Raw genomic sequence first — 26,862 nt, forward strand, 5'->3', positions numbered from 1 at the left:
ATGGTGATGCCATTTTTAGCCAAAATATTTTAAAAAGTGGAATTCTTTAGAAAGCAGGAGTTCTTTAGAAATTCACCTCTGAGTTGTGAAAGGGACTGTGTCCCAAAGTAGCCCCTGCTTCCCCTCACCCATAATGCTCTCTGTTTATGCCCTCTCTCACTAGCTTACAGACCCTCAATCTAACATTACCAGTGCAACCAAAATGGTGAGCAATCCAGTTTTGAGCCACATTCCAGCGCAGATGAGGAAAACAAAGAAACACATGGATGTATTTGTATGCAAGTGGATGCATCAGAATGGAGCAGAGCAGGGAGCTACAATACGCCCAGCATATTTTCTACGTCATAAATACGATCCTTTTTCAAACAGCATTTTTTCCCTCTGATCCTGATAAACAGGACTGGAGAAAAGAAACACTCACAAAGGCAATTTGAAGCTTATTTTTCTTAATATGTGTCCTCTATCATCCAGAATTTGCCACAAGAACAGGTTAAAAACACAAAAAACACAACTTTCATCACAGAGAGTATGGAAGATTTTTTAATTCTGTATTAAGTTCAACAAAGTAATAGTGAAGAAAAATTCCCAAGACCTTGTAAAGTGTCCGTCCCCTAAAATTGACTTTAGGGATCCACCATTCAGGGTGGAACTAGGACACCCCCCCCCCCCCCCCCCCCCTTACTGAGAGGCCACACCCCTCCTGACATACCTACCATCAGTCCGTCTCACGCTCTTCTGATCCTGGTGTTACATTCCTCACCTGAGCCACAGTCTTCCTTTTCTCCCCCAGGATGAAATCAAATGGAGGGGTGAGGTAGAATATTCCATTTGATGCTTTTTTAAAGTCAGCATCTTTAGCATTAACCTAAAGTTTGAGCAAATATACATGAAAAAGAACAATGTTTCTTCAGAAAAAGAATCCAGCTTTTCAATAGAAAACTCCTCCAAGACACTGAGTAAGCCCACAAACATTAATCTGTTTGGCTGAATATTTCATTTTTACAGATGTGTAGACAAACAACTGTCTTCTTTGTTGTTTGTGTGTGTTCATCTCTCCATCCTGTAAAGGTGGGACCAGCGTTGCCTTCAGAAGGTGGAGCGTTACGTCTCGTCCAGCGGGGCGTGACGGCTGCATAGACTTAGACGCACCAACAGGAAGTTCAGTCTGTTGTTGAAGCCATGCTGGGCGCCACGGTCGGACTGCTGCTGTCGCTTCTGACCCATGGAAGTCTGAGGGTTTGTGTTTGAGTCCTTATTTTCTTGTAATATTTGTATTTGACTCATTTATTTCTTTATTTTAGCTTGATGGTCATTGCTGGTGGGTATAAATAAGAATAATGTTTAAGGTAAACATGCAAAACCTTAAGTTTGTTTCAAAATAATACTCCAAGTATATTTACAGGCAATACAAATCTCTACAAATGTGTTAATTTTTTATTTTAATTTAGAGGTTTCTACATATTTTATTTTTTGTGCTTTAAGCATATATATTTTAAATTTCCATTTGTTTGAATTTTGTGACCTTCAGAGGTAGAGTTAGAATATTTACCTCATCAAGTTCTAAATCACTTAAATAAGAATAAAAAATGAGTATTAAACATGTTTTGATGCAATATTTTGGGATGACTTTAGATGTCTTTATAAATCGGAGCTAAACTTGATTTTGATTCGATTTTTTTTCTTGTGTGTAAATGTTGTTACTAGATAAATACATTTTTATGATAAATTTAAAAAGACTTAATGTAATGTAATTTAAAAATGGAGCTTTGTACAAACACACCTTAAGGAAATGTTTGTATGTTTTACAAATATATTGAAGCTAAAGCTAATGAGCAGTATTTATTAAAGAAAATATTCATAACATTTGACAAGGTCTGATTTATACAGAATTAACATCTAATTGGTATGAATTGTGTCGCTGCGATTGGTAAATTGTAATTTTTTTGCTGTCAAACAATCTCAGCAGGTGTGTTTACCTGCGCAGTCCCATGTTCAGTCTGAAAAAGGAAGTTCGTCCACACCTGAAGGTTCTCCGCTCAGCTCCACTGTGCAGCCCGCTCACACTGACCTGACACCGAGGTCTGATCCGCCGGGCAGCACTTTCGTTCTCGTCCCGCTTCCTGCTCCACACATGCATGATGATGACTCCCAAGCTGCAGCAAAACCTCAAGTTGCCATAGAAACCAAGACCACAGCCGGCCGAGCCGCAAAAGCAAAACCAAACACTGAAGACGAGGAAGTGCCAGAAAACTCCAAACCCCTCCCTCAGACTCTGAAAGAGATTTTTCATTCCAATTCTCCCAAAATGGTGACACTGAGAGATGAACAGGGCTCCACAGGCATTACTACCAACAGCCCAGATGGTGAAGAACCTCCTCATGTGACTGATCAGCCATCACTTTATCAATCTAATGGTGTCACCAAAATGGGCTGTGATGAGACTCCAACTTCAAATCCACAGACTCAATCACCTCAGAGTCCTGCAGAAAAAAGTCAGAATATCTCTGATGAGCCTCAGTTTGCTCCAACATCTCTTCTAGTTGTTGTGTCCACCACAGAATCTGCACTCGGCGCCTCCAGAGAGAAGCTTTTATCTGAGGAAGGAGAGATGATGGAAGGTATTCCCAGTCCATCCTCCTCATCATCCTGGATTCCAGCAGTCACTCTCAGTGCGTCTGGACTGGAGGAAGAAATGCCCCAAAAGCAGGCGGAGTCACTGGACTCCGCATCCCCTCCCAAAGCCCCGCCCACAAACCTGACCGCCTCATCTCCCACACAGCAAAGCACGGATGCATCAAGTACCAGCGATTCAGAGATCCGGCTGGGTAACGCTGTACTCACCACAAGTAAAGAAACAAAAGAAATGGAGGCAACTTTTCCCCCCGCAGCAAACGTGATGCTGCTTCCAGATGAAGAACAAGAGAGCGGGATGAAGAGGGATGAAGATGAAGCTGGTGTGGATATAGAGAAGGGACGGTACGGACAAGAGGACAAGGACAAAATAATTCATCAAACCCACGCTGAGAGATTTTTCAATCAGAACGTGGATTCTTTGGTCAAAGCAGAGAGAAATCCAACAGTTCCAAACACAGACAGACATCAGGACACCAGACCAGATCCTGGAGTCAGAGGTCAAAGGGTAAGACTTTATTACCATTTTACCTTGTTAACCCTTGTGCTATCCTAGGCACTTTAACATTGGGAGGCGGGTCATCTTTCAACCTTTTTTGAGCCACGGCACACTTTAACCTTGACAAAAATCCCGCGGCACACCAGCATCCAAAAAAAGAACAAAAACAGAAATTCATGGTCTGTATTGATCGACAGCCCCCCCCCCCCCCCCCCCCCCCGCCCGCAATCTCATGTGCATTTTTGTGATAATTGTGGCCGGAAAAGCAGGAAGTTGCGGCTGTTTTTTCTAAGAGATGAAATGAAAGTTAAATTAGAAAATTTAGAAACTGTTTGTTTGTTGTGGTTTCAAGGCGTTTCGCAAGGACAACTCATTGTGCGCTGGGACACTGGCTCTTTAAGCCAATGCATCATGGGAGATGTAGTGTGAAAACTGCCGAAAACTTGCAGAAAGACTTGCGTCTCTGAGCTTCATTGTATTGTCCACTTGTTTCACGGTCTGACACCGGACTCTGTGGAAAGCTACACCGCTAAAGAAGAGCTTTAGCTGGTATTTTTGTTAGAACTGAGCGACTTTATCAGCAGAATTAAGAACAAGGAAGTGAAGACTTTAACCACTTCTGATTGGTCAGACTGATGACATGTGATTAAGCCTTCAAGAATGATTGGTGGAGACAGTTAAAGGGACGGGACTTTTCCGCAAACTGTCATAGCTGCAGGTAAATCGCGGTACCGTGATTCTTATCAAAATTTCTTTAATAGAATTAAATAAACACAAAGAAAAAGTAATTTTAAGATCTTTTATATTCCTAACCACTCAGTGTTTTATCCGGGCCTGTTTGGATGAACAAAGAGCTGATTTCCTGGAGATGGGAAATGTTTTTAGATCAGTGAATGATTAATGAGGGCAATTTCCCACGGCACACTTGACCATCTACCACGGCACACTAGTGTGCCGCGGCACACTGGTTGAAAAACACTGATCTAGACCCACTAGACAGTACTCTGAACCTTTTTTCTTCAATGATTTGTGATCTTCACTGGTGTCCATGGATTACATGAAATCTTTCCACCTTTATCCACCTTTGTCATGGTAGGGAGAACACGTCAGTGTAAGGGGGGGGGGGGTCATAGGATAGCACCAGGGTTAATATATGAGCAAGAAAGCACTTGGATAAAAAATATAAAGACTCTCCCTTAGAACTCTTGGCTTTACTTATTGAACCTTTAACAGCAGCTGGAAGACAAAATAAAGACATAGAAGGAATTAAAACAAACATCCATCATAAAATTAGTCTTTTTCTGAGGGGGGGGGTTGCTCCCGGGTCTTTGTCTGATGTTGGGCTCTTTGATGCCTGGATCGGCCGGGCTGCTGTGCTGTCTGCCCCTGGCTCTGGGGTGGGGGGCCTCCTGCCTTTGCTGGAGCATTCAGTGTGATCAAGGACTCTAGGAAGCACACATTCATACAACCCACCTGCTTGTTCACTTTTGCACATATATGGGCATGGGTATTGTTTTTACAGACCTCTTCAAGAATCTTGGTAATGCGAATCTAGTGTGTATCTGTCTGTGTGCATAAGTCTTGTGAGATAAATCTTCCATGATGAATGTATAAATATACTTCCAACCTGTAAATAGCTGTGTGCAGACGAACTGAGTCATGCAATTTAATAATAATAACTATGGATTGGATTCATCTACACTATTCCAGACGCTCAAAGTTCTTCCAATGTGTCAATCATTCATTCATACGTGGTGAGGGTAACTATTGATGTTGCCACAGCTGCCCCGGGGCAGACAGACAGAGGCATGGCTGCCAGTTCACACCTTCTGCCCCTCTGACCATCACTGGGACATTCATGCACCGGTGGAGCCACTCTGGAGGCAGTTGACTGGGGAAGCGGGAATCGAACCACCGACCCTTCCATCATTGGCCGACCAATGCCGCCCCCACTGTTGCCCTCACTTGTGACACTCTTATGTTTTTACTTTGTATCATCGACTGCCCCTCCCCATCTATATCATCCCATGTCTTTCTCTCTCTCTCTCTCTCTCTCCTTTTCTTCTGTCCAGTCCAACAAAGAATGCATTCAAAGAGAATAATTATAAATGAAGCTTAGCCTCAAATACAAAAGGGGTTTATACAAATATACTCTCTGTTTGCCTGAAGATCCATAAACCTTTATGGTAACAGTAAAGTCTGTCCAAGAGGCCATAAGCTCTGATCTGCTTCCTCAGCTGTTGGACAGGACAAGTAAAAAATGGAATGTGTTGCGTCTATTTTCTAATCCCATAAACGGCATTAGTTACATAAGTTAACAAATAGAAACCATTTAACCATGAATAAAATGAATGATGGACACTTGAAGTTCTTTTCAAGTAGAAGTTTCAAACGCTTCATTCAAAAACCTCAAAATGTATTTTCACAGTCAGTGATTGGTTAAAAAATTAAAAATCGTCTACATTTATGAGCTTTTAACCTTAATATTTACAGCAAGCCGCTTAAACAGCAGAAAAAAGAACAACCAGCATGTTAAACTACAAACACCCCAAAGTATTTTTGCGCCCTCTGGTGGTCAAAGGGCGGAATGATTTACTTCAGGGGAGCTGTTGAACCAGTTCCATAAATCCCATCATGCAGCAAATCCAAACTCAGCTAACAGACTGTTAGAAGATCTGCTACCCACTCAAACCTCCAGCAATCATTTCAGAAAAAGACTGAGAGAAAAGTCTCAATGAAAGCAGAAACTCCACAGACTCCAAACACGCTTAGATCACTGCTGAACAAAAAATGATATCTGTGCAGTGATGGTTTACATCCTATTGTCCTTGTTGACTCAGATTACACAGTTATTAAAGTTTTTTTTAAAAAGATGTGAATTGAATTTGTCCCGTCTCTCAAACTGTGGATTGGCCCTGAGGGACACATGGAGGGGATTCAGGATGTGTCACGCCTTATTTGGTTCTTTCATATCAGTTTGTGCTTTTAGTGGGAAAATTCTTCATTTTATTCATGACATTTTGGTTTAAACTTTAGTATTATAAGATTAGATGATACTTTATTCATTACTGAAAAGGAAATTCAGGTTTTCTGTTTCAGTCACCGGATTTCTACAAAAGAAATAAAACATAAACAAAAAGTAGAGCCTTTTTAACCACACATAACTGGATTGTATAAAAGGTTGAAAATGAGTTGAGATTTTGCTGAATCCTGTTTAATCACATCAAATTAATCATGAACTTGTTAACTGAACAAACTCTGTTTTTTATGACAAAGCCACTACGTACATTTAGCGCATCTTCCATGAAATGTTGGTCTTTCGTGATTCGTGCGTGGTACACGTCATTCATAAGTGTTTCTTGCATTCGTCATCATTCGTCAATGTTCCCAGATGTCTGTCGACGGTTTCGGCCAATGTGAAATTTGGTTTTAAGCGGTGTAAGTTCTTTGTCTGTTGTGATTTACGCATATTTTTTGTGGTTTATCCTCATTATTGTGTAAATATTGTGCGGGATTTTTGCGAGATGCAAATTTGTGGCTTTCCACCACCGTTCCATGAATATCTAATGGACTTTTCACGCATGAACCACTGATGTATGACTTTTATAATGTACACACGGCGCACATATCATTTTATAATTACATCATTGATGCACAAATCACAAATGAATCGCATATAAACAGCGCAATAATCCTGCATAGTTCATGTTCTGCGTCGTTTTATGTGTTCTTTGTACTTCAGGGGTTTTAACGTGGTTCATTCCTGATACATCTGTGAAAATTTCCCGAAAAGGCCACAACTTTCCTCACTTTTTCCACCTATATTCACGTATGACCAATTTTCATCCGTGCCATCTGCACAAAATGTACGTAGATGCTGTGAGACCTTAAGTAACAATGAGAACCACAGCAAAAGGATTGAAAATAAACGAATTTGGAGAAGTAAATGTATTTATATGCATTAATAAACCCATGAAACAGCAAACCAACATAAATGTAGTTGATAAAATAAACATAAAAACATGTGACCACGGCAGAAAATAACATCTTGAATGACCTTCAGATGGGCTTGCCTTAATTTCATTTAAATTGTTTTTTTCAGGGATTGCACGGCCCACCAGGGCTACCAGGATACCCGGGACCTAAAGGAGATAAAGTAGGAATCTTGTATGATTTAAACACTTTATTTTGGGTCAGAAATACATCCAAGTGTGTGGTTTAGTGTTTTATCTAAAGCCCACTTTTATCCATAACTTAACGAACAAAACAGCTGTAATACATTAATTTAATGCCCGTCAGCTAAACACTAATAGGGAAGGTTACCTGTTCAAACTAAAAAATCCCTTATTTGCCTCTAAGGGGGACCGAGGTGTCGTGGGCAGACCCGGACAAACCGGAGACCGAGGAGCTGTTGGTCCACCTGGGATGCCTGTGACCTTTGTGATCACAGCCTCTGAAGAAGAATGGAAGGCGTTCAAGGTCAGTGTTCTGGTTGATTCTTTTTTCTCCACTTGAATCCTCATTAGGCTTGTTCTCATTTAATTGGATTGACTTGTGGATCTCAGCCCATCTGTGTTTACATCAGTTGGACATCTGGTTAAATTCTAATGCGTTTTGTAGCAAAACATAATAAATTGATTTAATGGTAACTACTATCTCCTTCTAAATGGTAACTGTTCCAAAACACCCCATAACTTAACATGTAAAATTCACATACAATGAATCCAACTTCCTGTGTACATACTCTGTTCTCATTAATAGTAAGTCCCATGAAAAACACTAAGGTACCACATGAGTACTATGTAATTACCCATCCTCTCACATAAACTTGCTGAGTAAGTAGAAAGCAAATCCTGGGTCCTTTTTCACAGTACTTCCAATGTAGTATCTGTTTCCCTACTATCTTGTTACACGTGGCTAATACCATGAAACATACGAGTGCAGACATAAATTCAAGGTACTTTATTTGTACTTACATTGTTCTTACATGTGGTAAGTTCTACAAAAGACACATTTACACAACATGTAAATACCCAGTAGGTACTATTTAAAACCCAGTCTGTACAACATAAACAGAGAAGAAAAATTAAAACACAAAGAAAAGCAGTTTCACTTAAATAACACAATTTAGAATCCAAAAAAATAAGTTCAAGACAAAGGAATCAGGCGGGACAGAGGATGAAACTTAGCTTAGGCTACAATCCTGCATGTTTACAGTGTTTCTCTATTTTTTCAGCACGCCACACTGTTTTTTGTATGCATTGTCCCTTTAATAAATTAATAAATAAAAATAAAAACATCAATACCCAGTATAAATACCCAGTAGGTACCTCGTAATAGTACCATATAAATACACAGCAGGTACCATGTAAGTAACAAATAGACACAAAAATAGTAAGTACCCAGTAGGGCTCATAAAAGTACTAAAAAGTACCCTGTAAGTACCCAGTAGTTTTAAAGAAAGTACCATGTAAATACCACTTAACTACGCAGTAAGTACAGTACTGTAAAAGTAATCATTAGCGATTTAATTTGATCTCAGAGCTGATTTTCTGAAACATTATGACTGAGAAACCACTGAAAGAATTACCAGAAGAATTCAACCTCAACTCTTTTCAACAGAGAAAGAAAATCTACAAAAACCTCGTCTCATCCTGGCCGGTACGTCATTCCTGTTCATTTAAGACTTTACTATTCAATTTTACAAACAAGGTCATATTTTTCTTTATTCCCAGCGTGTGTCAACATGTATTTCTGTCAGATCTATGAAGCTGTTGTTGCTGTGCACATTGATGTTTTTTCCTAGAAACGTACGGGCCCCCCAGGCCCCCGTGGGTCCCCAGGAGAAGAGGGGCCAATAGTACGTAGAACAATGCTTCATATGGATGCCTTGAAAATTGCATCCAAAATATTTTTTGGAATAATTTGTTCTGTAAGTTTTAGTTAAACCTACTTTGTGTTTGTTTAGGGACCGCCAGGAATGAGAGGAAAACAAGGAAAAAGAGGAGTTCAAGGGAAAATTGTAGGTATCTGATTATATTATTACGGTTAAGACATGCAAATCTGTCAGAATGGAAATAAGAAAATATGTTATTGGTGAGTCTCCAAAGCAAAAATGATCAGAAAAGTTAGTGTTCTGTAAGAAAACAACAATGAGACATAAAAATCTTCATTTCAGTTAAAGAATTATTATTTTAACTCTGGAGAACCCAAGAACAGCTTTTTTCTGGGCTTTTGGAGTTCATTTGAATTTTGTGTTTGTTTAGTTTGGGTATCAGCAATAACAGCAGCCATAAAAATAAAAATGAATGATGAACAAATAAATAAAATAAACACAATAAGAAGAAAAAAAACAGCAGCCAAATTTGACCCACTTGGTTCTCCAGGGTTAAACTTTTTTTCCCCCTTTTCGTTTGAATCTACATGTAGCTCTGAAATTGAGTGGTTTTTAATATTAAATATTAATATTAAATATTTAAATAATATTAAATATTTCTGACTCAACCAGACTGATAAAGTATCAGGGTTCAAACCCAAACAACCTGCTGACTGCAAGCTCACTACACCACATCCAAGCTGACAGATTAACAGCAGTGTTTTCATCCCCACACCAATAAAAACGAAGGTGAAGCCCCCTTCAGGATAACTGTGGAGGCTCACAAATCAGTCAGAGAGTCCAGTCTTATTTTAATGTCATTATCAGATCCTTTGCACAAAAACAGTTTGAGTTCAGACACAAACACCGACAGTGTTTGCAGACTGTCATCTACAAACACTGATCCCAGAAAGTGGCTGTCAAAGTGCTGGTAGACACAAATACAGGAGTAAAAGGATTCATGCAGACCACATCTTCTGGCTTACATCTTTATGTTTAGAATTAGGATTTTTTTCTCGGACTAAATCTTTAATCTACAGTTCTCTGACGAATAAAAGAACATTTCATTGTATGTTTATTGTGGACTTGAAGGAAGCTTTGCTCAGGTGAGCTTCAGGTAATTCCTTCAGGTTAACATCAAAGATGTCCATTAATGCTACATCAGGGCAGTCGTGGTCCACATGGAATTCCAGGTCCTCAAGGGCGACCTGGAGTAGATGGCATCCCAGGACACAATGAGGATCCAGGCCCTCCGGGCTTGCCTGGAGATCAGGTATCCCAGCTCGTTAACATGTTATCGAATTTTATCTTGATTTTGCAAAGGTATCAAACTGGGTTTCAATAAAGTTATTGTTAGATGTTTTTTTTTTTCTTTTAATCAAATGGGAAGTTTTAAAAACGTATTTTCCACACTGACCAAAAATGTAAACACAACACTTTTGTTATTGCTCCCATTTTTTATGGTATGAACTCAAAGATGTGAAACATTTTCCACATACACAAAATAACCAGTTCTCTGAAATTGTTCACAAATCTTACTAAATCTGTGATAGTGAGCACTTCTCCTTTGCCAAGACAATCCATCCCACCTCACAGGTGTGCCATATCAAGATGCTGATTAGACAGCATGATTATTGCACAGGTGTGCCTTAGACTGGCCACAAGAAAAAGCCACTCTGAAATCTTCAGTTGTATCACACAGCACAATGCCACAGATGTCGCAAGTTTTGAGGGAGCGTTCAATTGGTATGCTGATAGCAGGAATGTCCACCAGAGCTGTTGCTAGGGAATTGAATGTCCATTTCTCCACCATAAGCCGTCTCCAAAGGCGTTTCTGAGAAAATTTGGCAGCACATCCAACCGGCCTCACAACCGCAGACCACGTGTAACCACACAAGCCCAAGACCTCCACATCCAGCATGTCCACCTCCGAGATCATCTGAGACCAGCCACTCAGACAGCTGCTGAAACAATCGGTTTGCATAACCACAGAATTTCTGCACAAACTGTCAGAAACCGTCTCAGGGAAGCTCATCTGCATGCTCGTCGTCCTCATCGAGGTCTCGATCTCATTCCAGTTCGTCATCGTAACCGACTTGAGTGGCCAAATGCTCACATGCGATGGCGTCTGGCACGTTGGAGAGGTGTTCTCTTCACGGATGAATCCCCGTTTACACTGTTCAGGGCAGATGGCAGACAGCGTGTGTGGCGTCGTGTGGGTGAGCGGTTTTCTGATGTCAATGTTGTGGATCGAGTAGCCCATGGTGGTGGTGGGGTCATGGTATGGGCAGGTGTATGTTATGGGCGAAGAACACAGGTACATTTTATTGATGGCATTTTGAATGCACAGAGATACCGTGAAAACATCCTGGGGCCCATTGTTGTGCCGTACATCCAACAACATCACCGCATGTTGCAGCATGGTAATGCACGGCCCCATGTTGCAAGGACCTGTACACAATTCTTGGAAGCTGAAAACATCCCAGTTCTTGCATGGCCAGCATACTCACCGGACATATCACCCATTGAGCATGTTTGGGATGCTCTGGATCGGCGTATACGACAGCGTGTTCCAGTTCCTGCCAATATCCAGCAACTTCGCACAGCCATTGAAGAAGAGTGGACCAACATTCCACAGGCCACAATAGACAACCTGATCAACTCTATGGGAAGCAGATGTGTCGCAGTTCATGAGGCAAATCTGGTCACACCAGATACTGGCTGGTTGTCTGAGTCCCCTGACCCCCTCAATAAAACAAAACTGAAGATTTCAGAGTGGCCTTTTTTTGTGGCCAGTCTAAGGCACACCTGTGCAATAATCATGCTATCTAATCAGCATCTTGATATGGCACACCTGTGAGGTGGGATGGATTGTCTTGGCAAAGGAGAAGTGCTCACTATCACAGATTTAGACAGATTTGTGAACAATATTTCAGAGAACTGATTATTTTGTGTATGTGGAAAATGTTTCACATCTTTGAGTTCATACCATAAAAAATGGGAACAATAACAAAAGTGTTGTGTTTATATTTTTGGTCAGTGTATAACCTAGACTTCTCAAAAGTCAGATTTACAGAACCTAGGGGGGAGTACAGAGGGACAATTAGCTCAAAAAGCAAACCAAAAAAATACATTTTGACAGAAAGAGAGGAAAAAACAGTCCCTCCACAGGCTTAATTTGAGTTTTAGATAGAAATGTTTAAAGTAGATTAAAAATGATAGTTAAAAAATCGATTCGTAAAAACATGTCAAAGGCTGCAGATGTGCATTAAAGTGCGTCATAGCTTTCTGACTTACTTGGAAGGACAAACAAGAAGAAATTTTCTTGTGATGGATGGAACTGACAAATATAAAAGAGATTAGAGAGGAAAACTGTGCTAAATGCCAGAAAAATACATTTGGAAAATCCAAACGATCTAGAAAAAGTGGAAGACCAAGGTCCTTAGCAGAGATGTTTCTCATAGGAAGATGCATTTAAACTATAATATTATTCAAAAAATAAAAAGGTTTGTTATTGTTAATTCATAAAGAAAAACGATCAATTATGTGCACACATTTAAATCACATTACAATATTTTATGCCTTAAATTCTTGTAACTCACAAAAATACAACACTTTTGTTATTTATCTCACATGTTTTGCATTTTACTTTGACTTTATTGTCCTTCATTTTGGAAAGCTTTAAGACGTCTGAATTGCCTTTAAGTTAAAAATACAAATACAAGGATTTTGCCTCAAACCACTTGTACATATAACTAATACAAAGAAGAAGAAAGATAAAAAACAAACTAAAGTCAATGATAGACAATGATGCTTGAAAATGTGTAAAAGATGTAAGTAGTTGTGTCCTCTGAACTTTTTTAGTCATCATTTTACCACTTTTTAAATGTTGCTTTTATTGAGTTCATATAGGATTAAAACGCTGTTAATAGTAGCAACATTCCTCTATTATCCATAAAGATGGGGTGGGGTATTTAAAGTTTATTTGTCAGCTCTAACTGGGTGTTTTTAAGCCACCTAAGCTGTGTTTTTTCCTTGCAGGGTCCCAAAGGTTACATGGGAGAACAAGGCAGCAAAGGGGAGCAGGGTGAGTGGGTAAGAGCGCATTCGACTTCCTGTTTCATCGTAAATAAAAAGGCAAAGACATTTAGAGTGAAAATGTAGGTCATTAGGTGTCACATACCTGGTTACCAGACTGACTAATAGATTGACAGAAAGTTGTGAGCTGCAGAAATCTGAAATAATTTCTTTAGTTATTAATTATTAGGGTGAAAAAATGTCAAGAAGAGACCCTCTTGAAGCTGATTTTAAGGTAAGGTTGCAGCTGAATTGAATTGATTGTTTTAGCAGAATGCGTAAATAAATTCCATAAGAGGGAAAATTTATGAGCAAAGTTGAGGAAAGGATCAGTGATTAACCACAGATTAAGTTTTATCAAACAAACTGTGGGCAGCAAACAACCAGGAACTATTTGGAGGTTGATAACCCCCCACCTTAATCCAACCCTAAATACTGAATTTCAAACAGGAAAACGTTGTTGTTGTTTTTTTTATGTTTGCTAAGTCTGTGGATTTGAAGCCACGATCTTCTAGTCTCAGGTCAGACAATCAGGTTAGCGAAACCATTTTTTAAGCCTTTTTTGTCTTTTGGCACTGGGAGAAAAAGGAAACCATTTCTTATTGGACCTCACATATTTTTAATAATATTTACATGTTCAAATTAATTCAAATAAAAAAATTTCTGAAGCACCTTGCATGAAAAAAGAACAGCTGAAGATGCTGTACATAAAAACAAACAAGAATGCAAAACAGCAATCCCCACACATAAGAATAAGCCCCTTATAATAAAATACACAAAAAACACAAATAAAAGAGAAATGGCTACAAATTACAATAGATTAGATAGAATTTATTTATCCCACGATGGGGAAATTCTTTTTGTCTGCGGCAGCAAAAAATGAAAATGAAAAATGAAAAGTGACAAAGACAGAACCCAGAAAGCGCCGTCTGCCCTGTCCTCCTGTTGGCCGGGGTGTCAGCATTAATGCGGCCCAAGCACAACTCATCCTGAGGACCTCAGGGCTCTGGGAGGGTCAGAGCTAAGAGCAAGTCTGATGTAAAACAAGGACCATGGTCTCTCCTATATGTTGAAGAAGAACTGGCGGCTCCTCCTGTTGCGCCTCGGTCTGTTATTCGAGAGAAGATGGAGCTCAACAAAATGAATGACAAGTTAAAATATCAACAATATTTAGTTTCTAATTCAGTGATTTAGGTTATTTTTTTTATTTTATTTTATTTTTATTTTTTTAACTTGTTCTGTCCAACAGCTGAGCAAACAGATTAGAGCTGAAAGCATTTTTGTGTTGGACAGGTTTTACTATCACAAAAAGAGGTTATATAGCTTCGAGAAACTAGAGTTTAGATTTGTATAAACCCCTTTTTGTCGTATTATTTTTTATTTATTTGTTACATTTAGTGTGTGTGGGGAGGGAGAGGGGAAGAATGTGAGGGGAGGGTGGAAGAGAGTAAAAGGAAGAAAGGTGAAAAGGTGGGGGATACAAGCACTGATTTGAATAAGTTATTATTTTAAACTGTAACAATTATACCAGATCTGCTGGAAAGACGAATGTTACATAAAAGGTGAAAATCTGACTCGAAGAAGAGTGGAAAACATCTGTCCATCAATACACTGTAGGTAAGGAGGAGGGATGAAGCAGACAGGGAGCAGTGTGGCAGTGTGCACGTGCACGTGAGGGTGGAGATACATGCATGCTGCCGATGTGAACCGTGTGTTCATAAAGGGAGCCAGATCCTACCCAGCCAGACCAGCCAGACCAGGAGAGGGGAGGAGAGCCCCCCAGGCCAGAAGCCCCCCCAGCATCCGGACCCAGGCAGCCCGGGAGGGGAGGAGGAGGGGACCGCCCACCCCACCAGCCAGGCACAGAAAAGGCCCCCTACAGGGGCCCCCCCAATGCCCAGAGGCACAAGCGAACCCAGTGTCCGGCCCCCAGGCCACGAGACAGGAGCGCTTAGCCGTACCAGGCGGCAGCCATGGGGGCCACCGGGCGCCGGACGCCGAGACAAAGGCCAGGGACGAAGCCAGGGCCCCCGGGACCCATGAGTCGGCCACCCCCCGACCGGCGCCCCGTCTCCGCAAGCCAGCCCAGGCACGCGACCTAAGCAACCCAGGGATCGCCGCGCACCCACAGCCACCCCTCATAACCCTACAACCCTACACACTACAACCCCCCCCCCCCCGCCATATTATCTGAGCCCCCCTCCCCAACCCTCTCAGTGCCCTCCCCTCTCTGTGAAGGGGAGGGAGAGCCCCAGAGGGTCCCAGCGAGCCAGCCCCCAGGTCCGTCCTACCCATGCACTCACGCACACATACTCACAATCATCTGGTTACCCTCCCTCCCCCCGCCGCCATGCAGTTACCCCCCCCCCAGCCGGCCGAGTAATTTAGGTTATACAGAAAATGAGTTCACCATCAGAGTGCTGGAGCAAAATAATGTTTCTCTTAAGGAACAGACAGAAAGTGGCAGGTCTGTAGCTGCAAGCAGAAAAGCATTAGGAAGGGGTCAAAATGTCCCTGAAAGTTACCAAACTTATACATAAAAGCATTATTTCAGTCGATTCTACACTCCAGTTGGTCCAAAGACGTCTTCGGTCCATTTCTGACTAAACTTCACCTCCAAATACGGCCGTTCTTTTAGGGATTTCGGGGAGAGGCAGGACCTCAAGGGAGCAGAGGACAAACAGGATACAAGGTCAGAAACAAAGGATCCTATGGGGTTTACCCCAAACAGGGCATCTCTGTGTGACTCTCATTCATTTGTGTTTGTGTGTGAAGGGGAATAAAGGAGCTCGGGGCTTTGCAGGGATTCCTGGCTACTCGGTAAATGCAGACGATTGTCCTCCATCTTAGTTCTGTCTCCATAATTTCATTAACTAATGCTTCATGCACACAAAACCTTTTAGTCTGATAGATATCTAATTTTCTAAAGCCAAACCATGAACAAGCTCCACATTCTTGATGCGGTGCATCATTTATTTATTTTTTAGGGGGTGCACGGAGCAAGAGGTCCTCGTGGTTTTCCAGGACCATCAGGACCAACGGTTTGTGTCCAGCAGTTCAGTGGCTAACCTTTTGCTCAGCTACTGTAGACGAGAGTTTAAAATGACACAGAAGTAAACAGATTAAACAGAACAAGTAGAAAAATAAAGATTGACGCTAAGATAACAAACACTGATGGTTTTCAGGGCGAGATTGGCTCTCCTGGTTTCACGGGTCCACCAGGCCCTCCTGTAAGCTCCATCGCTACATTCAATCCATGTGTAACATTTGACAAAAGTACAATTACGTCAGCAAAAGTGGGGGTGTGTGTGGGGGGGGGTGTTAATCAGTGTGTTTGCTCCTCAGGGCAAACTGGGCCCCCTGGGGGTAAAGGGGTTTTTGGGAATTAAAGGGCCTCCAGTAAGTGAAGGACTAGTTCAAAAATGCAATCAATGCTTAAGAGAAATGGTAACTAAATGTGATGCTGCCAGGGTCATCAGGGGCCATCGGGGGTCAGAGGAGCCACTGGACCACAGGTGAGGGGACAATGACCTGCTTTCTCTTGAGTCACTGATCGACTGTTTGACCTAAAACAAACAACTGCATATCATATTTTTGAATCATTTGATGCATGATTATGTTGTGTGTGGGTTTTTGTCATTTTTTGTCTTTCTTTTTAAAATTGGAAAATGTATTTTTGTTTAGCACTTTGAGTTATGTCAGTCAGAAAAGTGCTCTACAATAATAATTTGATTTGATTTTCTTTTTCATTTGATTTGCTTTGATTGCTCAGGGGGAGCGTGGTCCCCGTGGAGCTTTGGGGTTTCCTGGTGTCCTCGGCCCTCAGGTAATAAACTCAGACGTGCTGAGGACTATCGGCTCAGTCTTTAACTCAACTCTGAATATTTGAATAATCGTTTGAGAAATTCCTGCACAGGGTGATCCTGGACAACAGGGATCAAAAGGTCCCAAAGGCGATCCTGTGAGTGTGCTGAAAAGCAAAGTGGAAATTAAAAGAAAATACAAGAGGAAAATGATATAGTATAAGTCAATCTGCATGTCTGTCAGGGGGAAATGGGCGATGAAGGTGAAATTGGAGAGCCTGGTCCTCCTGGTTTAAATGTAAGTTAAAACATTGAGAGCAGATCAAAACTGGTGGTCATCTCTGCTTAAATGAGTCTTTCTTTGTTCTTGTCTTTTGATGAGGGGGTCATTGGAAACCCTGGAAAGCCTGGACCCTCAGGTGATCCCGTAAGATTGCTTAAAACCATTGAATTACTCCTGAAATGGTTGCATCATTGATCATACCTGGACAAAATGACTACTCCTGATGGTAGATGGTGTTCAGCTCTGAATGTCTCTCCCAGGGAGCCACAGCCAGACGAGGGGAGAACGGCGACCCAGGGTTTAAGGGGGACCAGGTGGGTTTGTTCCATCTGTGTGGTCTCTCTTTTCCAACGTTGAATAATTTATCCAGATTAATACATCTTTGAAAGTTGTTATTACCATAGGGACTGCCAGGTCCTCCAGGAACACAGGGACCTAAGGGGCGTCCAGGGCCAACCGGGTTGCAGGGACTGGCAGCGCCAAAGGGGCCACCAGGACTTCCAGGACCCACTGTGAGAGAAATGAACTTTAAATTTTAAATTATGGTTTCCACATCAAATTAGCAACATTTTTTTTTTAATCTGAGGCCATGTTTCTTGACTGGAGAAAGGTAGTTTTTCCCTCTCTGGGTGGGTCGAGTGCCCCTCCCCAGGTGGAGAAGTTTAAATATATCATTTTCATGAGTGAGGGAAGACCGGAGGGAGGAGATCCACTGACGGATTGGAGCAGCGTCCGCCGTTAAGAGGTTGCTGTACTGGTCCGTTGTGGTGAAGACAAAGCTGAGCCACAAAGCGAAGCTCTCAATTTGCCGGTCGATCTATGTTGAACTTTGGTCATGAGCTCTGACAGAAGCTCTGCAAAATGTCAAGCGGTGCGCATCTTGTAAGTCTTGCTCCAGGCTTTTTCCTTCACACCACTGTTCCGATATATGACTGACCAGGGGCCTCATTTATAAAACTTTGCGTAGGATTTGCGTCAGAAGTGGCGTACGGATGAAACATAGGACGTGCGTACGCACAGAAATATTCGGATTTATAAAACCGTGCGCACGCACATCCTACGCATCTTTCCCTTAATAAATCACAACCAATTCTAAATGCAGCGCAGCTTTTGCGGCTTCATGACACGCCCATAGTTGCCCATAAATAGTCCGTGAAACGCCCACAAATTAATATTCATTGATTGCGAAACCATGGCAAACACAGAGAGGAAATGAAAAAAACGTAACTTCACTCAATGTGAAGTAGAAGTTATCGTTGGCGAGGTGGAAAAGAGGAGAAAAGTGTTGTTTGGAGGGCACAGTGTGGGCATTACTAATGCCAAAAAGGCACGTGAGCGGCAAACGGTGGCAGACGCCGTAAATGCTGTAGCCTCACAACCTTGGACCGTGGCCGAAATAAAAAAGAAATGGTCGGACATCAAAGTCGAGGCGAAAAAACGTCTGGCGCTTGGGGGGGGGGGCACCGGAGCTGACCCCTCTTGATGACAGACTGGTGGCAATAATTGGGTAATCCCTTTTAAGTGGAGTGGTGACTGAGGCGCAGGGGGACACCGACGTGCCAGAAGCACCAGGTGACACACCACCAAAAGCCCGCAGAGGTCCAACAGGATGTCTCGAGGAAGTGGGAACCGGCTCATAAGCCACTCGTCCTCGTTTGCCAGCAAGTCTTCTTGCTGTCTAAAGATGCGTTCACTCCGAATTCTTCCATTTGCCACATCTTCTAAGAGAGCAAGATCAGCCATTGTGATTCATTACGCATTGTGATGGGGCATTTTATTTCCATCCCTTTTTTTTTTTTTTTTTTTTATAACTTGTCCTGTCCAACAGCTGGGCAGGCAGATGAGAGCTGAGGGCCTCTTGTGTTGGACATATTTTACTTTAACAAGAGGGGTTATGAATCTTCTGACAAACCAGAGGTATGTCTGAATAAACCCCTTTTGTAATTGAGGCCCAACTTTATTAATTTCAACCATATTTGAAAATTTCTGGTGTTGGACCGGACGGAAAAGGAAAGAAGGGAAGAAGAGAGGGATGTTAGAGAAAGGGGGGGTGATAGTGAGAGGGGGGGGGGTACCCTCGCGTATTTCCGAGGGTGGTGTGAGACAGATTTTACTGTTACAACAGTAGCTTTTGACACACGAGGTGTACATTTGAATAAACCCCTTTTGTACTTGAGGCTAAGCTTTATTTTTATATTATATATGCGTGAGTTTCTTTTTCAAATCAAAATATTTTTTGGGATCTGTCTTAAGATTTGCAGATTTTAGGCACTGCAATTTTTCCATTTCATTGTGGCAGGGATTTGACGGCACCATGGGGGAGCAAGGAAAGCAGGGAGACAAAGGACCAAAGGTAATTTAGTGAAAATGGACACACACATCGCAAACTGCAAAATGACATAATATGTGTTTGTGCACACTTGATGATCTGTATGTGCTCTGATGCAGGGAGGTCAAGGACCAACTGGTGTCGGAGGAAATCCTGGCCCTCGAGGTGACAAGGTAGACCTTTTACTTTACAAACTTCAGTGATGCGAGTGATAGTCTTCATGAAAGTTCAAAAAAAAAATCAAACTGGAAATGGACTTTAGGATAAAAAGTCTTTGTTGCGTTCAGGGTCGAGAAGGTAGAGAAGGATTTTCTGGACTGCCTGGTCCCATTGTGAGTATGCACATGAATATATGTGAGGTGTGTTTAATATTAGAACTGGATACTGTCTGACAGCAATTTGGTGATGTTTTCTGTTTGCAGGGAGAGAGCGGGAAATCAGGAGAGGCGGGGCTTGAAGGAGAATATGGTACTAAGGTTTCTGTCTGGCTGCATTGCTTTTTCTATGATGTGTTTCAATACATTTAAGACATAAAACCAAGGATACACAGACACAGATTTAGCTGTGTCTTTGAACATAGTAAGATTTCAAATCATTTTAATGGCTGTTGAGTATACATGCTTAACAGTTTGCTTCATTAAGTTCATTGTGTCTGTGTGGTGTTGGGTCAGGGTTTGGCCGGCCACCCAGGAGTAACAGGATTCAAATATAAAAAAAACCTTCCTCAGCCCATATAGTTTTTTTTATTCTTTCAGTGCAGTCATGCTCCTGCAATTTGTGCTTTAGGGTGAGATGGGCTCACCTGGACCGAAAGGATACAGAGGACCTCCTGTAAGATGATTGGGACCATTTCTCTGCTCCAAACAGTAAAACTAAATTACAATGATTTTCAATATTAAAAAACAAAGGTTTTTGCTTCTTTTTTTAATTTGCTTTTGGAAGTGTGGATGATGGTAATGTGTGTCTGCAGTTTTCAACAGCAGCAGTGTTTGTTTGCAGTGGAGGGCCTCGTTGTCAAAAACCACACATTTCTAACAGAGCTTTGAAGACGCCACAACTGTGACCCAATCAGCCAAAAATTAGAAAACCATTTCCGAAATCCCTCAAGACACAAAAAACGGCCTTTTTTTGAGGACGCAAACTCATTTTTGGATTCTGACAGGATCCATACAAGCCTAAAAAGCCTGTTCAAATATTTAAAGGCTTTTTGTTTATATTGAGGTAAAGCAGCTACCGGTAACTGTTTCTACAACCTTTCAAACATGGAGGCAAAGATCTTTAAAGAGAAGACAAAGCTTTGGCTGTATGCACGAAAACACAATAAAAAAACAATAAAAAAGGAAACTACCTTGAATCTTTCATGTCCATAAGATAAAAAGATGTTTCAGTGTTTTTCCTTCAAAATGATGCTCAGTGAAGTGGAATCCTGGCTTTATTAGCACGCTGTGAAATAGTAACCCACAGCATGAAAGGGTTAAACCGATGCAGCAAAAATGGAGAATTAAAATCTAAAACCTCCCATCTTAAAGCATTATTTGTGTACGTTATGTTTAGTTTTAGCCCATCTAATGCCTCTTTTTCTACAGGGTGTACAGGGTGGCATTGGACCGTGGGGTGAGATTGGGCCAACTGGTCCTCCAGGAGACGGAGGGCCAAGAGGTCCAGCCGGTCCTCCGGGCTATCTCGTGAGTAAATATGAATTATCATTGAATCTCTGCATTTATCATCAGTAGCTCCATAAAAGCTGCATAGAGGGCTTAGGAGCATCATTGTTTCCCAGGAAGATGATCTTGGTTTAGCCCAAACCCCCATATTCAGTTTCTGAAGTTTTCAATGCTGCAGTTCCCTCTTTTTACCACTAGAGGCAGGCTTCGGCTGGAAGAGTTTCTGTTAACAGTCCACCAAAAATAAACTTTATGTTCCTATGGGTGACGTCAGAGATGATCAGTCTTTTAATTGAATCTAGAATTAAGAAAGCTTGTTGGTAAACTGACGACAACAAAAACCCTGTTACCCATGGAAACCCATGGAACCATAAGGAATATGAGTCTTCGCAGGGAAGTCCATCCTCACTGAGCGAGGAACATTCTGAAGGACAGCAGTCACCCTGGTTTCACCTTTTCTATCCGCCGCTTTCTGTCAGACGTTACAGACCTATACCAACAGACCTAGGAACAGTTTTTTCCTAAAAGCTTTCTGTTTACTAAATGTCAATTATGCACTTGAATCTTTTGAATTGAATTGAATTTTCTGCCCACTTTAAAGAAATGTCCCACAATCCCCCAAGAAATGTGACCACTTCACCTTCATCAACCCGTCTGCTCTTAAGGAGATCCAGTCCATTCATTCGATGCCAGATGGTTACCCTTAATAGATTCATCACGACGGTCACCTGTGTGGAAAACCTCAGCTGTTTACCTGCTGCCACGACGAATTCCGGAGACGCTCTGCCGCTGCTCTGCCTCCAGCCACATCACGAGCCACGCTCTCGCCAAGGATCATCTTACAGCCAAGACAATATTGACATTAAAACTCAATTACCAACCTAGCCACTCTTGTGATCATTCTGGGTTTCAGCGTCTGGGTCTGTCCCGCCTACCGATAATGACAAAAACAGATTCTTTTCTTAATCTTCCATCGATCTGTGGTCCCTCAATGACGAAAGCAACCACAAAAACCAGATAAATCAGCTGTTGACCCGGAGCAAACCACTCCATGCCGTCATGATTTGGATAAACTTTACTCTACAGAGCAGTAATGCATAAAAATGCTGGTTCTTCCCTCTTGGCTTTTGTCAGTCGCTTGTTTTCTACAGACATGAAAAATGTTGCTTTTAAAGAGGAAACGTTTTAATAATAATTAAAGGAGTGTTGCTAATTTCCTGGCTGACAAGAGTCCCCTTGTGATGGGCGCTGACAGACTGAGAGGCAAACAGAAAGTGTCTTTCATTCCGGTTCGCCACAGTCTCGGTTAGTCATCAGATCAGCTCTAGTCTCAGCTCGGGTCACCAGGTCTGGTGGTGGGGTGATGATCCAGACTGTCTGTCTGCAGCATTTGGCTCTTTTTTAGAGGAAGAGCAGGAACAAACCATGTCGGGTTCATTTCTCTCGCCTTCGTTAGAGAAGATGCTCCATAAGGATCAAAAGATCAAATGAAAACAATTGCCTCAGATGGAAATGCTTCTTCTGAGCAGCAGATCTTCAAGATAAATTGTAAATATCCGTTTCACTTTGTTTCCACAGGGTGAAGATGGAATGAAAGGACTGACTGGAGCTGTTGGTGTTGAAGGCGATAAGGTAGCTCCAGTTACCTTCAGCAGCAGGAACCAGATGAGCATCAGTTGTCAAATCACCGCGATTTTATGTTTTACTTTTTCAATTACTGATACGAAGCCCATTGAGACGACTGTTGTTGTGAATTTGGGCTATACAAATAAAATTAAATTGAATTGAATTGACATGGTCACATGAGTCACTGCCATCCTGGTGGGCCCTGGCACTGTCTTTATTATGTTTTCTGCAGACAGGTTTGTCTGTCGCATATTTGGGGATGAAGACCAATGTACTTCACCATTCTTTAATATGAATGTCTTGCTTGGAGGAACAGGAATAGCAAATTTTCTCATCTGGTTCAAAATGAGAATCATTAGAATCAAAATTTAGCTCAAGATAGTCTTCTGATCATGATCATTGATTACTTCCAGAGCCTCCTGGACTGTCATCGTTCTGCTTCTGCTGCTCATTTTCTAAAGGTCTGCCTGACAGAGTGTAATGTTGGAAGGACTCCCATGCAGAGAATCTTTTATATGTTTTGCCCTTCCCTTGTTGAGTGTCCACTGAATGTGGGTTGAGTTTTCCTGCGAGAACATAAATGGTTCCTGTCAAAAGTCATAACACCTATGCACATGTGTGTGTGTGTTTGTGTGTGTGTGTGTCTACGTGTGTGATTGGGGTGAAATATGTCTCACAGCTGCAGGAAAACAATACAACTTATAATAAGACATCCTTGTATCTCCAGTTTGACTGCCGGGTCAAATTGACCTGAACAGTATCTATGTGATATAAACATGCAGGGGGGGGGGGGGGGGGGGTTGCAAATATGTGAGATGAACCAAATTCATAATTTATGTTGATTACACTAATTAAGGCAAGCAGAAGAAGTTTCATGCTGAAAAAATACTTTTAACTATTTTTCCTTGATCGGGTCAATTTGACCCGCAACATAACAGGAGGGTTAACTCTGTGTTTACCACATTGATAAGTTCCCTATGGTTGTCTGTAGAATAGAATATATTTGTGTCATCAGCAAATGCTATGAGTTTCATAAGCTTTGAAACATTGAATATATCATTTATGTAAATATCGAATAGCAGCGGGCCCAGAATTGATCCTTGTGGGACACCACAAATTATCTCTTTGGTTTCTGATGTGTATTCATCAATCCTGACAAATCGTTTTCTTACCGTTAAATAGCTTTTGACCCAAGTTAGTGCTAGTCCTCATGATTGAGAGTATCAAATGCTTTTTTTAGTCAATGAAACTTCCAGCTGCATATTTCTTTTTGTCCAAAGCATTTGTGATTTCCTCCACAGCATCAAAGATAACAATGAGGTTGATTTATTTTCTCAAAAACCATATTGGTTTTCATTTATAATTTTATGTTTTTCAATAAATAAAGCTAATTTATCATTGAATATTTTTTCTAAAGTTTGATTTGACATTCAATACTTTATTAATTTTTGGGAAATTTTTCATTCATAAGAGCAGATTCTTAAAAACCAAACCATTATTCAATACGTTTCATAAAGAGATCAGTTTATATTTTAAATCTGAAATTAATAAAAAACAAAAATGCAATAAAACTGTCTCTGAACAAACCCTTTTTTTCAGTGTAAGGAACTTTTTCCCCCCCACCTCTCCTTGGTTAACCGTAAACTGTATGTCATAGTATTATAAAGTTAAGAGTAAAAATGTAAGGAGACAACATACTTGTTGTTGGTCAAAGCACTTCTTTTATATTCCACTAGATGGCAGTGTGAGACACCAGATGCTTTATTTTACGCTCAGTATAATCTGTTCAAGACTCTCTTTGACTGTTCCATATTGCCAGTGTGCAGTGATCGTTTTGCTGAGAAAATAAAAATTACAAGTGGGCTGATATCAGGAATATTCAATTCTTCCCACACCTCCGACATGGTGTCAGAAGTGGGATATAATCTTCACAAGGACGTGCCTACCTAAACCGCCGTCTGAAACGTATTTGGACCAGCGCAAGATACGACGCTAGCTAATTAGCATACCGGACAAGACTAATTCCTGGATGGATTATGCCTTGACACAGTGAATACATTTTTGCGGATTCTGAGATGGCTGAAAGATTCCAACCTCCACGTATGGACTGGACTAGTCCTGTTGACGTACACAAAAGATTCAAGCTCTTCAAACAAAAATGTGAACTCATTTGAGGGGCCCACTTTCCGACACAGAAGAAGACAAGGAGGTGAGACTGCTTTTGTTATGGATTGGAGATAAAGGCTTGGAAATATACAAAACAGCTATTTTTGCAAGTGAGGATGACAAACTTAAACTAACTTAAACCCAGTGTTTAAGAAACTTGAAGGCTACAGCAGGCCACAGAGCAACTACATACTTGCTAGATTTCAACTGAGATGCTTGAAACGAGGAGAATTACCACAATCGTTTGCTGAGAAAACACAAATTACAAGTTGGCTAATATCAGGCATCCTCATTTCTTCCCACACCTCCGACACTGTATATATATATTTCTTTTAACTGTGTGTGTGTGTATATTCATTTAGTTACATGGGATGGGTGTAGGCCTGCACAATATACCGCAAATTTATCGTTATCGCAATATCCAGCTCTGCAATATGCATATCGCAAAAGACGGCAAATATCGCAATAAATCGCAAACCCAAAATGTGTTAAAACAATCTTCTAGCAGCTTGAAGCATTTAATGAATCAAATAAATCCCTTTATGCTTTGACCAATCAGATGGACGCCTTCCCATTGTTGACCAATCAGATGGAGGCCTATTATGTTAACCCTGGTCCTGAAGAGCCTCAACCCTGCCTGTTTTCCAGCTCTCCTTAACCAGCTTGCTGTTGATTGGCTGACTCAAGTGATTTCACATCCTGATTGACTGAACACACCTGATTTTGGTTATCATCATCGAGCAGTCTAGGGAGAATTGGAAAACAGACAGGGTTGAGGCTCTTGAGGACCAGGGTTAGCCACCCTGACGTTTGTCCACCATGTCGATGAGGGTCATTTGGAGTATAATTTTAAAACTGTTGCAATGAAATGGGAATGATGTTTTTGTTTATTTTTCTATTTGTTTATTTACCGCAAATTTATCGTTATCGCAATATTGATCACTAATATCGCATATCGCAAGTTTTCCTCATATCGTGCAGCCCTAGATGGGTGTTACATCTGTGTTTTTAGTTGGTGGAATCCATTCTCACCCAAGAACCTGGTGGGGAACAAATAATAAACGAATATAATGTGGAAGCAAAGCTTTGACATGAAACCAGAAGAGAACCGGTTCACGTACTGGCTGCTGACATGACAGAGAAGAATTGGTCATCTATCATTATGGCTTAGTGGACTCAGTGTATGATTAACATGTCATTCTGATCTTTAACAAATGCAACTCAGACATTTGTATACAGTGATCCCTTGCTATGTCACGGTTTACTTTTCACGGTTTCGCTACTTCACGGATTTGGATTGTGCATTGTGTTCTGCATTCTGATTGGCTAAAAAGTCACTCAGCGAGTAGCTCAAGAATGGGACCCTTTGATGAGCCGTTCATTACAGTTCTCCAACATAATCGATGGTGGCATGTCGGTGTATAAGGATCTTTAGCAAAGAAGAAAAAAGAGCGACAACAACTGCCTATCACTATGTTCCTCTCCTGAACAAACACACCTGCAGCTGCACCGCGGGCTTCAAAAGGAAAAAACGCTGCAGAGGATGCAGCGGCTCAGTAGGAAGAGCAGTGAAAAAGAAGACCGGAGTCACTATCTGTCCCACTGTACTTTTTTATTTTTTTCATAATCATTTTAAATTTTCTTCCGTTTAATCCACTCGGGTCGCGGTGGGCGGGGCTAATCTCCGCAATTTAAAGCCTTCTGTTCTTATCGATGATTGAAATTATTATTTGACAGCACACTACAGAAGTTATTTGTTGAAAAAACGTTTCTAAAGTACTTTTATTTGTTAAAAAAACAATTGATTCAGCCTGTTAAATGGTTTGTTCTTTCTTTTCAATGTATAATAGTGTATTTCATTGTATAATAATTGTAAAAAAAATAAAGGTTTCTACTTCACGGATTTTGC

At 41.2% G+C, this 26,862-nt stretch overlaps 2 protein-coding genes across 3 annotated transcripts; both read left to right on the forward strand.

Annotated features, from left to right (window-relative positions):
- Positions 1-1,165: 1,165 nt before the first annotated feature.
- On the forward strand, positions 1,166-13,821 carry LOC111946312 (collagen alpha-1(XXVII) chain-like). Of its 2 annotated transcripts, XR_002873227.1 has the most exons (8): positions 1,166-1,236; positions 1,967-3,139; positions 7,233-7,286; positions 7,490-7,609; positions 8,753-8,990; positions 9,099-9,152; positions 10,171-10,278; positions 13,047-13,821. XR_002873227.1 is itself a non-coding variant. In XM_023954608.1 (5 exons), exons 1-5 carry the CDS (start codon positions 1,180-1,182, stop codon positions 8,897-8,899), a joined length of 1,551 nt encoding a protein of 516 aa, XP_023810376.1. In that variant the 5' UTR covers positions 1,166-1,179; the 3' UTR covers positions 8,900-9,083. The 2 variants fall into 2 exon arrangements, 1 of the variants encoding a protein (XP_023810376.1); XM_023954608.1 differs by lacking the exons at positions 9,099-9,152; positions 10,171-10,278; positions 13,047-13,821 and having other exon boundaries at positions 8,753-9,083.
- Positions 13,822-15,727: 1,906 nt separating this feature from the next.
- LOC105357747 (collagen alpha-1(X) chain-like) lies at positions 15,728-22,939 on the forward strand. Its single transcript, XM_023954609.1, has 19 exons — positions 15,728-15,774; positions 15,858-15,902; positions 16,070-16,123; positions 16,268-16,312; positions 16,428-16,481; positions 16,553-16,597; positions 16,855-16,908; positions 16,999-17,043; positions 17,130-17,183; positions 17,268-17,312; positions 17,429-17,482; positions 17,573-17,680; positions 19,468-19,521; positions 19,617-19,670; positions 19,785-19,829; positions 19,920-19,965; positions 20,253-20,328; positions 21,084-21,182; positions 22,740-22,939. Exons 9-19 carry the CDS (start codon positions 17,136-17,138, stop codon positions 22,753-22,755), a joined length of 645 nt encoding a protein of 214 aa, XP_023810377.1. The 5' UTR covers positions 15,728-15,774; positions 15,858-15,902; positions 16,070-16,123; positions 16,268-16,312; positions 16,428-16,481; positions 16,553-16,597; positions 16,855-16,908; positions 16,999-17,043; positions 17,130-17,135; the 3' UTR covers positions 22,756-22,939.
- Positions 22,940-26,862: the final 3,923 nt, after the last annotated feature.

The sequence above is a fragment of the Oryzias latipes genome, chromosome 4, assembly GCF_002234675.1.
Source record: "Oryzias latipes chromosome 4, ASM223467v1".
In the NCBI taxonomy this organism is placed as follows: Eukaryota; Metazoa; Chordata; class Actinopteri; order Beloniformes; family Adrianichthyidae; genus Oryzias; species Oryzias latipes.

Excerpts from the sequence above, each read along its gene's own strand:
- LOC111946312 (XM_023954608.1), top strand. The coding sequence starts at position 1,180 with ATGCTGGGCGCCACGGTCGGACTGCTGCTGTCGCTTCTGACCCATGGA. Across the intron at positions 1,237-1,966 it reads TGACCCATGGAAGTCTGAGG|GTGTGTTTACCTGCGCAGTC; the intron begins GTTTGTGTTTGA and ends CAATCTCAGCAG. Across the intron at positions 7,610-8,752 it reads AAGAATGGAAGGCGTTCAAG|AGAAAGAAAATCTACAAAAA; the intron begins GTCAGTGTTCTG and ends TCTTTTCAACAG.
- LOC105357747 (XM_023954609.1), top strand. The coding sequence starts at position 17,136 with ATGGGCGATGAAGGTGAAATTGGAGAGCCTGGTCCTCCTGGTTTAAAT. Across the intron at positions 19,966-20,252 it reads GGGGCTTGAAGGAGAATATG|TGCAGTCATGCTCCTGCAAT; the intron begins GTACTAAGGTTT and ends TTATTCTTTCAG. Across the intron at positions 20,329-21,083 it reads AAGGATACAGAGGACCTCCT|GGTGTACAGGGTGGCATTGG; the intron begins GTAAGATGATTG and ends CTTTTTCTACAG.